At 40.2% G+C, this 10,995-nt stretch overlaps 2 protein-coding genes across 3 annotated transcripts in view; both read right to left on the minus strand.

Annotated features, from left to right (window-relative positions):
- Window positions 1-10,995, minus strand: part of LOC306937785 (DEP domain-containing mTOR-interacting protein-like) — a 92,438-nt gene that overhangs the window by 52,987 nt on the left and 28,456 nt on the right. The gene's annotated exons all lie outside the window — the stretch shown is intronic.
- On the minus strand, window positions 2,064-3,929 carry LOC306937786 (uncharacterized protein). Of its 2 annotated transcripts, none has more exons than XM_079521738.1 (2): window positions 3,835-3,929; window positions 2,064-2,960 (listed from the first exon to the last, which is right to left on the minus strand). In XM_079521738.1, exons 1-2 carry the CDS (start codon window positions 3,839-3,841, stop codon window positions 2,632-2,634), a joined length of 336 nt encoding a protein of 111 aa, XP_079377864.1. In that variant the 5' UTR covers window positions 3,842-3,929; the 3' UTR covers window positions 2,064-2,631. The 2 variants fall into 2 exon arrangements, with proteins under 2 accessions (XP_079377864.1, XP_079377863.1); XM_079521737.1 differs by having other exon boundaries at window positions 3,618-3,913.

A 10,995-nucleotide genomic window follows, 5' to 3' on the forward strand; every position in this document is an offset into this window, starting at 1 on the left:
TATTTAGTATTTACACCTGGGGTGTAAATTATAGACCCCATGTCAAGTAATTTGGGATAAATATGCTGTAAGTATACGAAAATGAGCCTATATGTTATTTAGTCCGGAGTAACCTTTTGAGGGAACATAAAACATATTGATACGTTTGTGTAGGCCTACAGAATACACGTGTAAAATATGTGATTTTAAATGCATTAGGTCTACAGAAACTGGCATGCTGAATTTGGCCCAAATAAGACACCCCTGTAACTCCTAAACTTTCTACTTGTTCTAAATCTGCTGCATGGTGTTTGCTCAGCGTTGTTGTTTGCATTGGTTCATTGTGTGTGTGTGTGTGTGTGTGTGTGTGTGTGTGTGTGTGTGTGTGTGTGTGTGTGTGTGTGTGTGTGTGTGTGTGTGTGTGTGTGTGTGTGTGTGCGCGTGCGCCACACGTATGCATGTGCATATGAATATACAGTATATGTGTCTCAATGTAAACATCAAATACAAAAACAGGCTGCCTAATCGTTTTTCTCAGAAGATGGACTGGCGTCCCTATTATGGAGGCAAAATAACCTTTCTACAACAACTCACATCACATACATTGAAATATTATTTTCAGTGAAGAGATGGTGTAGAGTAGACTATTTTCCTAATTTTCGTCCTACACAAAAATTAAATTAAATTCCCATTGACAATGAAAGGAGAATTTACGTCATGATGATGTATGATGAGAGCGTCCCTCCCTTCACACTGGTGTGATTATTTCTGATGTGTAAACGGAAAGAAAATCTCTTAAAGAGGGACTTATTATCCAACTAAGCGCAAGTGCTATATCTCTGCTTTTCAGGAAATTAAAAAACCTAACCTTTAAAACAAAGTAATACAGCCTCATCAAAGTTGGTGTTGTAACAATGGAGTTAAGATGTTTTGTCCAAAAGCACTTTTTACTACTTTCCATTGCTTAAATATTTTCGAAACAGTAAAGGGTGTTCAATAGCACTGATTTATGCCGGAAAATCAAAAACCTAAAAAATTGAGTTATGAGGTTTCCTCCCGACATACTCAAACCTTTAGACCCCGTGACCTGTTGACCTTGTGAACTTCTTTCAGGCTGCCATGGCATCAGGTAATGGTCAACTCATCTCTATTTAACAATGAAGACATCCAAAACAATTAGACATCAAAGCATACATATACCACCACCTGCTGGTATAATTGCACATTGCCATCTCAGTATTAGGAACTTTTGATAATTATCCCTAACCTGGCATCAGCAGACAAATTAAACATGTGCAAGCAGATTCGTCAGGTTCCCAGGTCGAAATGATCTTGTATTTGAGAATTGACTGAGTGCACATTCCTTTCAAATCTGGTTTGCTGGTGCTTTCAGCCTAGAAGGTGCGTGTAAATCTTATGTTATGCAATTAGGATGCAATTATGCAATATGCAATAATTTACACAATCTATCCGATATAGAATATACTCATTACTCACCAAAAAAACTAAATTGCACGTGCGTGTGCGATTATCTGGAGATAATCACTGCCAATATGTTAATACATCGACCGACATCACAGGCTGGCCACAAGAAGTTCTCATGTGGATCCACGTATTTTACACAATGTCCTCATGTTTCCAACTAAGCGCAAGTGCTATATCTCTGCTTTTCAGGAAATTAAAAAACCTAACCTTTAAAACAAAGTAATACAGCCTCATTAAAGTTGGTGTTGTAACTTTATATATTGTCAATTACTTCCATGAGAGGGGGAGAGGTGGTGGAGTTAGTTGCTTTAGCAGACATTTTGAGGGTCCAATGGAGTTAAGATGTTTTGTCCAAAGCACTTTTTACTACTTTCCATTGCTTAAATATTTTCGAAACAACACAGACGTAAAGGGTGTTCAATAGCACTGATTTATGCCGGAAAATCAAAAACCTAAAAAATGGAGTTATGAGGTTTCCTCCCGACAGAAACGATATGCTATAAATGATGTCACGCAAATATCTTAAGCAATTGCTTTAATATGAAACAATCACCAACAAAATCTCACACTACGGGTCACAGATAACTTTTGTACAATAATGGGATTGACAAAGTTAGGGTTACAAGTTTCATTTCTCTTGGGAACACATATGCAAAATTGATTGAAGTCATGATGGCAGTAAGGCAGTTGTGACATTTGTCAACGTAACACAATCATTTCAGTCATTTCAAATTCATATAATTGAATTTAAATATGGTAGTATTAAAAAAACACTATTGCTGGATTCAGTAACATTTACAAACAGTTGCATATTGAACCAAACATGCAACATAATTACCTTCAGTGTGTAACTGTAAAAGCTTTTTAAAAAGTTGATAAAATCTTTAAAAATAAAAGATTCGATCCATAGTCTGTGCTTCAATACAATTGGAACCATAGACTGCCTTGTCTATGGTCACTAAATCATCCTGTACACAGTGGAACTCTACAGAGAACATACTGTAACAGACTCATTAACCCTGAGGTATACAGTACTAATTTGTGCACGGATGTCATGCACTGAAAATAGCCAGTCGACAAGCACATAATGCTTTGCGCTGTGACGCACTGTGAGCTTGCAGCTCAACACAGAATGCAACCACGTATAAATCAGGCATTACTTCAACGTCACAGAGACAATAAGATGTTGTTGTTGGACAGCACAGGGGGAGGGAGCACAGGGGGAGAGGTGGGGTCAGGGAGTATGGCGGGCCCTCTCCTGTTGTACAGTCTCCTAGGACTACTAGTGATCATCTCTTTGGGGAGCATACTACTCATAGCACTGGAGGTGGTAGTGGGGCGTTCATATCCTCTCCTGGTGTACATGTACAGGCTCATACTATCACAGTTGTTCAGCAACGTGACTCCTTCTGTCTGACCTCTGTCTGACCTCTGTCTCTCCCTCTGTCTCTCCCTGTACGTCTTCACAGACACCTCCTTCTCCTTTGATGGAGCAACTGTAGGGGAAAGAGACACAAGACAAGTTTGTGAGTGAGAGTGAAATATCGAGAGTAAGATAAAATGACAGAGCGTACAATCAAACCTCATAACCCTTCAGTCTCAAACACAGGCAGAGATGCTCCGATACCACCACCAGCACCAGGGGTACTAACTCAACCAACAGGTTTGTCAGACAAATGGACAGTCCGGAGGCTAGGTGTAAAAGGGATGTAAATCAGACCTACAAGTCTATTGTGAAGCTAATTCAAGGCAGGAAGATTAGGCAAATTATAATTACAATCTCTGAGGGTGGAGGAGTTGTTGACTGTGTGAAACCACCATCACTTAGGTCGGGTGATGTAAGAATAAGATCACTGTGGCTAAATAAAGTTTACCGGTAGATACAAAATATATATTATTTAGGCTACTCATCGAGATTAAAGAACTGACAAATTAATGCCACCATCCATCTGGCAAACTATTGACTTAATAGAACCCATTTCTCTTGTGGAAGTTGTGATGATCTGGGAACCACTTGCAAACCATGATTAGTCATATCAAATAAACAAACATTGTTGTACGTTTTGTCAAATCATAGTAGCAGAACAAAACAAATAGTTAGGTGCTGACCGCAGGAGATAAAACTTGGAAGGAAAATAATATCCTATCTTTACCTCCCTCCCTGAACATTATCTTTCCTACGAGATTATCAAGACTCACATCACCTATCCACCGCCTGGCTGGTCGGCTCAGGCTCACAAACGCATTCACTTCAGTAAAACATTATTGCAATGTAAATGTTGGGGCCACAGCAGGCAGCACCACCCGCAGCGCAGCCCCAATAGTAGGCATATATCAATGATTGCAGTTTAATAATTTAACCACTTTCACCATCCATGCAGGGCGTCCAAAAAGTAAGTGGGCTTAGAAGTGGTTAAAGTAATTGCCAGTCCACTTGTGTTTACATGGGCCCGCGTCACCAAGCTTTCCGCAGTGCGGAAAGAGTGTGGAAAGACAGTTTTTTTCTATTTAGTGAGCGCTGCAGTGCTCTGATCCGTTCTAGAGCCCGCCTACTGTAGTGTATCCGGTAATTTGCACGCACACATGCACACGCGTTTCGTTTCCAAATCCGCTCCATGTAGCTGCCAAAATATTTGCTCATAGTCTACAACACAGCATCAAACACACCAACTAATTAACAAAAAGGCAAATGCATCCATCACTTACAGTCATAGCATTCAAAGGCCTCGTCCATGGATATCCAATCCGCTAGATTCATGTTAAGCCCTGTAGGGTCGATCTCCTGGCTATCTTCAGCTGAGAAGTCGGAAGATTCAGGTCCCAATGATGAGGTCGCCCAGGTATACTTGATGAAAGTCTGGGTGCTAATATTAAACTCACTCCTTGTTGTCTTCGTTAGCTACAGTAAATGCCCTTTGCTCTGTGGGTTTTATTTATACTGTGAGGATGGCTCTGGTTGACTTTTAATGTGATGGTCTTTATGCAAATTAAAGACGACTATTGTTCTAGCAACTCACAACACTGGGGGTGGGGGGCACTTTAACAGGTACAGTGAATGAGTGAAGGAAAGTGCTGCTGGAAATTGAAATGGCTACTGTAGTCCACAGTAGCTATTTAACTAAGAATAACTTTCCACAGTCTGTGGAAAGTTATTATTTTATTATAACTTTGGGATCTTCATAAACAATATGGTTTGGAAAAGTCCACAATGATTTCAATCGAATATGAAATGAAATAAAACTGTGCCGCTGGTGTAGTGGTATCATGCAAGATTGAAGATTCCCATTCTTGCGACCTGGGTTCGATTCCCGGGTGAGGCACAGGTTTTGTCAAGTCATGTGGTTTCTTGGGCTTAAAATGTTTTACATTTTAGCAGACCTTCTATTGAACTGCACCTTCTTTGGAAAACTGCTAACAGTATTTAAGCTAAGTATTCAATCAAACTAATCTAATATAATCACGTCAAGTCATTCCCATACAATGGTATACAAATAAACATATATTATCTAGATGGGATATATGAATATCGGAAGTTGTCCCTTCTGTTTTTCCCTAACATTTTCTTTTTGTGTTTTTCTTCTTTTTTTTTCATTTTAAAACGCATGTAGTGTGAGTTCAATTGTCTGTTGAGTACGACCCCAATTTGAATTTATCCAGCAATTCTCCCCAGAGTAGGCCAATAGTAACCTGACTCCGCCAATAGGCCAACGCCTCCATAGTGGTGGTACAACTAATGTGTTAATGAGTCAGTTAGCACTGAAAGGGTCCATGAGCAGTAGCCTAATTCAATTCAGCCATATTCATCATGAGGCCAGTCATAACTCTACCTGGACAGGGTATGATATGTGTTAGCTCTGGTCCATAGCTCTAATGCCGTCACATTTAGAGCTACAGTATGTTACTGTCGACTTCCGGGGCTCGCATAAATGCAGACCAGCCTCTCCTCTGTAGCGAAAATAATGTTTTGAGCCCCCCACCACACGTATAAATGCACTTTTTGGCCAGAAAGGGATTTTATTTCACCCAAGGAAAAAAATCTTCTCTATGAGGGTTTTCTCTTGGCAATATCGGTAGAGGGCGCAGTGGAGTAACTACTTTTTTTACACGGTTTCACACAGTCCAACTCCTCCTCCACCCTCAGAGATTGTAATTATAATTTAGCATCTTCCTGCCTTGAATTAGCTTCACAATAGACTTGTAGGTCTGATTTACATCCCTTTTACACCTAGCCTCCTGACTGTCCATTTGTCTGACAAACCTGTTTGCCACTGACCGCCCATACATGCAAACAGACACAAAGTCCTGTCTAATTGTATTAAATTATGTCAAACTCACCACCATGTACGAAAAGCTTGAATGATCCTTTTACTATCTGCAAAGTGTTTGTTTCATAAATATCCACCGTAGACATGTTATGAGCTACTTCATGTCAAGAAATTCCTTGCAGGTGATTTTTTTCCCCAAGTGTTGCATGGAGTTTGGAAGCACTCGCTTTCAGTAAAGCAACATCACGCTGCCTCCTGCATTATGTGCAAATTCAAAACGCTCATAACATGTCTACCATGGATTTGTATGAAACAAACACTAGAAAGAGGATAATTAAAGCTTTTTGTACAGCTGCAATGTTGGTGAGTTTGACATAATTGAATACAATTAGATAGGACTTTGGATGTATGGGCTCACATAAATGCAGACCAGCCTCTCCTCTGTAGCGAAAATAATGTTTTGAGCCCCCCACCACAAATGCACTTTTTGGCCAGAAAGGGATTTTATTTCACCCAAGGAAAAAATCTTCTCTATGAGGGTTTTCTCTTGGCAATATCGGTAGAGGGTGCAGTGGAGTAACTACTAAGATTGTGAGTGAGAGTGAAATATCGAGAGTAAGATAAAATGACAGAGCGTACAATCAAACCTCATAACCCTTCAGTCTCAAACACAGGCAGAGATGCTCTGATACCACCACCAGCACCAAGGTTGAGTACTAACTCAACCAACAGGTTTGTCAGACAAATGGACAGTCAGGAGGCTAGGTGTAAAAGGGATGTAAATCAGACCTACAAGTCTATTGTGAAGCTAATTCAAGGCAGGAAGATGAGGCAAATTACAATTACAATCTCTGAGGGTGGAGGAGGAGTTGGACTGTGTAGCGAAAATTATGTTTTGAGCCCCCCACCACACGTATAAATGCACTTTTTGGCCAGAAAGGAATTTTATTTCACCCAAGGAAAAAATCTTCTCTATGAGGGTTTTCTCTTGGCAATATCGGTAGAGGGTGCAGTGGAGTAACTACTTTTTTTTTTTCTCGGATGAAAACAAAATCCCTTTCTGGCCAAAAAGTGCAGAAAAAAAGACAGACACATGACTGCTGCAAACAACTTAGGAACTGTGAGAAATTCTCTATATACTCATGTTTGAATGCTCAATAGACCATATGCACACGTCATCTTTCCACAAGTTAATGGCAAGGTGGAAACTAGCCGCAATTTGCCACTGACCGCCCATACATGCAAACAGACACAAAGTCCTGTCTAATTGTATTAAATGATGTCAAACTCACCAACATGTACGAAAAGCTTGAATGGTCCTTTTACTATCTGCAAAGTGTTTGTTTCATAAATATCCACCGTAGACATGTTATGAGCTACTTCATGTCAAGAAATTCCTTGCAGGTGATTTTTTTCCCCAAGTGTTGCATGGAGTTTGGAAGCACTCGCTTTCAGTAAAGCAACATCACGCTGCCTCCTGCATTATGTGCAAATTCAAAACGCTCATAACATGTCTACCATGGATTTGTATGAAACAAACACTAGAAAGAGGATAATTAAAGCTTTTTGTACAGCTGCAATGTTGGTGAGTTTGACATAATTGAATACAATTAGATAGGACTTTGGATGTATGGGCGGTCAATGGCAAATTGTGGCTAGTTTTCTCCCTGCCATTAACTTGCCGTGTGCATGGTCTATTGAGTATTCAAACATGAGTATTCTGAACATTTTGAGCATCTCAGAACATCTGTAGCTCCAACGTTTTAGAAGATAGAGGCATGTTTTAAGTGGCGGTTATTTTAAAAAGGGCGTGGTCATTTTGGGGTATTTCGCCCCAGATAGAGAATTTCTTGTTCGCAGGGGTCATATTAGCCTAGAACAGTTGAGATAGTTTCCACTAAATGAATTGCATACATATCTTAGCCAGGTCCTGGAGTATAAGGGACATAGAGGACTTGAGCTCAGCCACAAACCTTGGAGCCCCCCTCCCCCTTATTTTTTCTCGCCCATTTGAGTCAGAAGAGGTGATAATCCCTGTGTTCAGATGATCTGACCACAGTACATTTGTTGTGGTTTTCTTGGACCCAAGGGTTAGACCTACCCACAGTCAAATACACTCATTCATTATAACAAACTATGTCAACGGCCTTCCTAATATTACAATCCATAAGCGATCATGTCATCATGAGTTGTGAACTGAGTCATCTGACTTTTGCTTCCTTTGTGCCAAAACAAAGTATAAAATAGGGTGATCGCTTTTTGAAGAAGAAAAAAACATAAGATGAAATTTGGAGATACAGTGTGATGTAAGCAGTATGCTGTTTTATTACATGCTGCAGAGAGAATGGTATACACAAAATCAAATCCACAGCGGCCTTACCAGCTGTCCGTGGTCCCATCGTTCCTCGCCTCTAACAAACGGTTCACCTCATGAGCGCTGTCTCAATAGTGTCCTGGTAAAGTCAAACGTCTGATGCTTTGCAGTGTCAACTGTCAATTCAGTTGTTCTGCACTTAGTCATCTAGTCAGTCAAATCAATCGTCAGCACATACACTGACATATCAGTACAGCATGTCAGTGAAGCTGTCACTTTTCCACCCATACAGTATGTTGATCGACCAGGTAGCCAGCCACACCGTCAGACAGTGAGTCAGCCAGAAGGTCAGTCATTCAGCCAATCAGCCCACCAGCCCACCATCCGCCAGGCGGTCAGGCAGTATCACAGCCCTGCAGCCTCGGTAGAGTACAGTCCAGCCCACACATTTATATAAGCCAAGGAGATGACTTCTGGGAGAGCTCCGTCTTCTGGCTAGTTCAACGTCTGTGCAGATAATTCTGCAGTTGGGGTACAAAAAGAACCCTGCTGGTGTATGTGAGCTAAATATTAAACCATTAAACAAACAAATGGACTCTTAGGGGGAGGGAGTAGGAAGGCAGGGAGGAGTGAAGGGCAGAACTGGTAAATAATTTCAAATATTCTAAGGGTCTGTTTTGGAACAACACATTTGTGCAGTAAAGCATTATTCACTGTATTAATAACACTTTTGAAACAAGATGTGTTGTTGATAACACAGAAACATATCAACATCTCAAATGTATGCTGTCTCAGGTTTTAGCCTATTTGGTTTACTTTTATTTATTTTATTGCAAATAAGTGTGTACCTTATGAGAAAACTCAACTCACCTTATAAATAGTACTAATTCGAAATGCCCCACTCTACACCAACAAAACCGCTGCACAATAATGCCACAGACGAAAAACAGTCTAAGTCCACACTATTTATCCATAATGTATAAATGATAGATAAGGGGTCAGGACAACAAGGCCTTTTCGTGGAGGGGTCAGAATGAAATTTGGACTGTTTTTCGTCTGTGGTACTTGTCTTAGCTGATTCTGAGCCCAAGCAGCCCACATTCCATCTTTTATGCTATGGTAATGCCGATCACACACCTGCGCACAAATGCTTCACACATACTTGCCCTGACCAGGTAGAGATCAATGGCAATGCAAATAGAATCACAATCAGTACAGCTCATCACTAGAGGAAAGGTCATGGAGTCACTCAAACGGTTAGGGTTCATTCTCCAGGATGCAGAAGGTCCACAGTAAATTCCATGGCGATCCAACCAGTACTTGTCACGCTATATTGTTTGAGACCAAAGTGGTGGATGGACCCGCCAACGAACAGAAGAACGGATGGAGCGACAAACGGACTGACCAACCGACATTTTCATCCTTAGAGCCCTAGAGCCTAGCAGATCTAGGGCTCTAAGGCACTAAAAACTATATATAACTAAGGCACTCAATTCTATATTGAGACAGTAGGGAAATGAGAGTATAGGCTCTAGTACTGGGATTTGAACGCCTGGGATTTGAACCTTTCTACAACAACTCACATCACATACATTGAAATATTATTTTCAGTGAAGAGATGGTGTAGAGTAGACTATTTTCCTAATTTTCGTCCTACACAAAAATTAAATTAAATTCCCATTGACAATGAAAGGAGAATTTACGTCATGATGATGTATGATGAGAGCGTCCCTCCCTTCACACTGGTGTGATTATTTCTGATGTGTAAACGGAAAGAAAATCTCTTAAAGAGGGACTTATTATCCAACTAAGCGCAAGTGCTATATCTCTGCTTTTCAGGAAATTAAAAAACCTAACCTTTAAAACAAAGTAATACAGCCTCATCAAAGTTGGTGTTGTAACAATGGAGTTAAGATGTTTTGTCCAAAAGCACTTTTTACTACTTTCCATTGCTTAAATATTTTCGAAACAGTAAAGGGTGTTCAATAGCACTGATTTATGCCGGAAAATCAAAAACCTAAAAAATGGAGTTATGAGGTTTCCTCCCGACATACTCAAACCTTTAGACCCCGTGACCTGTTGACCTTGTGAACTTCTTTCAGGCTGCCATGGCATCAGGTAATGGTCAACTCATCTCTATTTAACAATGAAGACATCCAAAACAATTAGACATCAAAGCATACATATACCACCACCTGCTGGTATAATTGCACATTGCCATCTCAGTATTAGGAACTTTTGATAATTATCCCTAACCTGGCATCAGCAGACAAATTAAACATGTGCAAGCAGATTCGTCAGGTTCCCAGGTCGAAATGATCTTGTATTTGAGAATTGACTGAGTGCACATTCCTTTCAAATCTGGTTTGCTGGTGCTTTCAGCCTAGAAGGTGCGTGTAAATCTTATGTTATGCAATTAGGATGCAATTATGCAATATGCAATAATTTACACAATCTATCCGATATAGAATATACTCATTACTCACCAAAAAAACTAAATTGCACGTGCGTGTGCGATTATCTGGAGATAATCACTGCCAATATGTTAATACATCGACCGACATCACAGGCTGGCCACAAGAAGTTCTCATGTGGATCCACGTATTTTACACAATGTCCTCATGTTTCCAACTAAGCGCAAGTGCTATATCTCTGCTTTTCAGGAAATTAAAAAACCTAACCTTTAAAACAAAGTAATACAGCCTCATTAAAGTTGGTGTTGTAACTTTATATATTGTCAATTACTTCCATGAGAGGGGGAGAGGTGGTGGAGTTAGTTGCTTTAGCAGACATTTTGAGGGTCCAATGGAGTTAAGATGTTTTGTCCAAAGCACTTTTTACTACTTTCCATTGCTTAAATATTTTCGAAACAACACAGACGTAAAGGGTGTTCAATAGCACTGATTTATGCCGGAAAATCAAAAACCTAAAAAATGGAGTTATGAGGTTTCC

Source organism: Electrona antarctica (genome assembly GCF_951216825.1).
Source record: "Electrona antarctica genome assembly, chromosome: 15".
Lineage (NCBI taxonomy): Eukaryota > Metazoa > Chordata > Actinopteri > Myctophiformes > Myctophidae > Electrona > Electrona antarctica.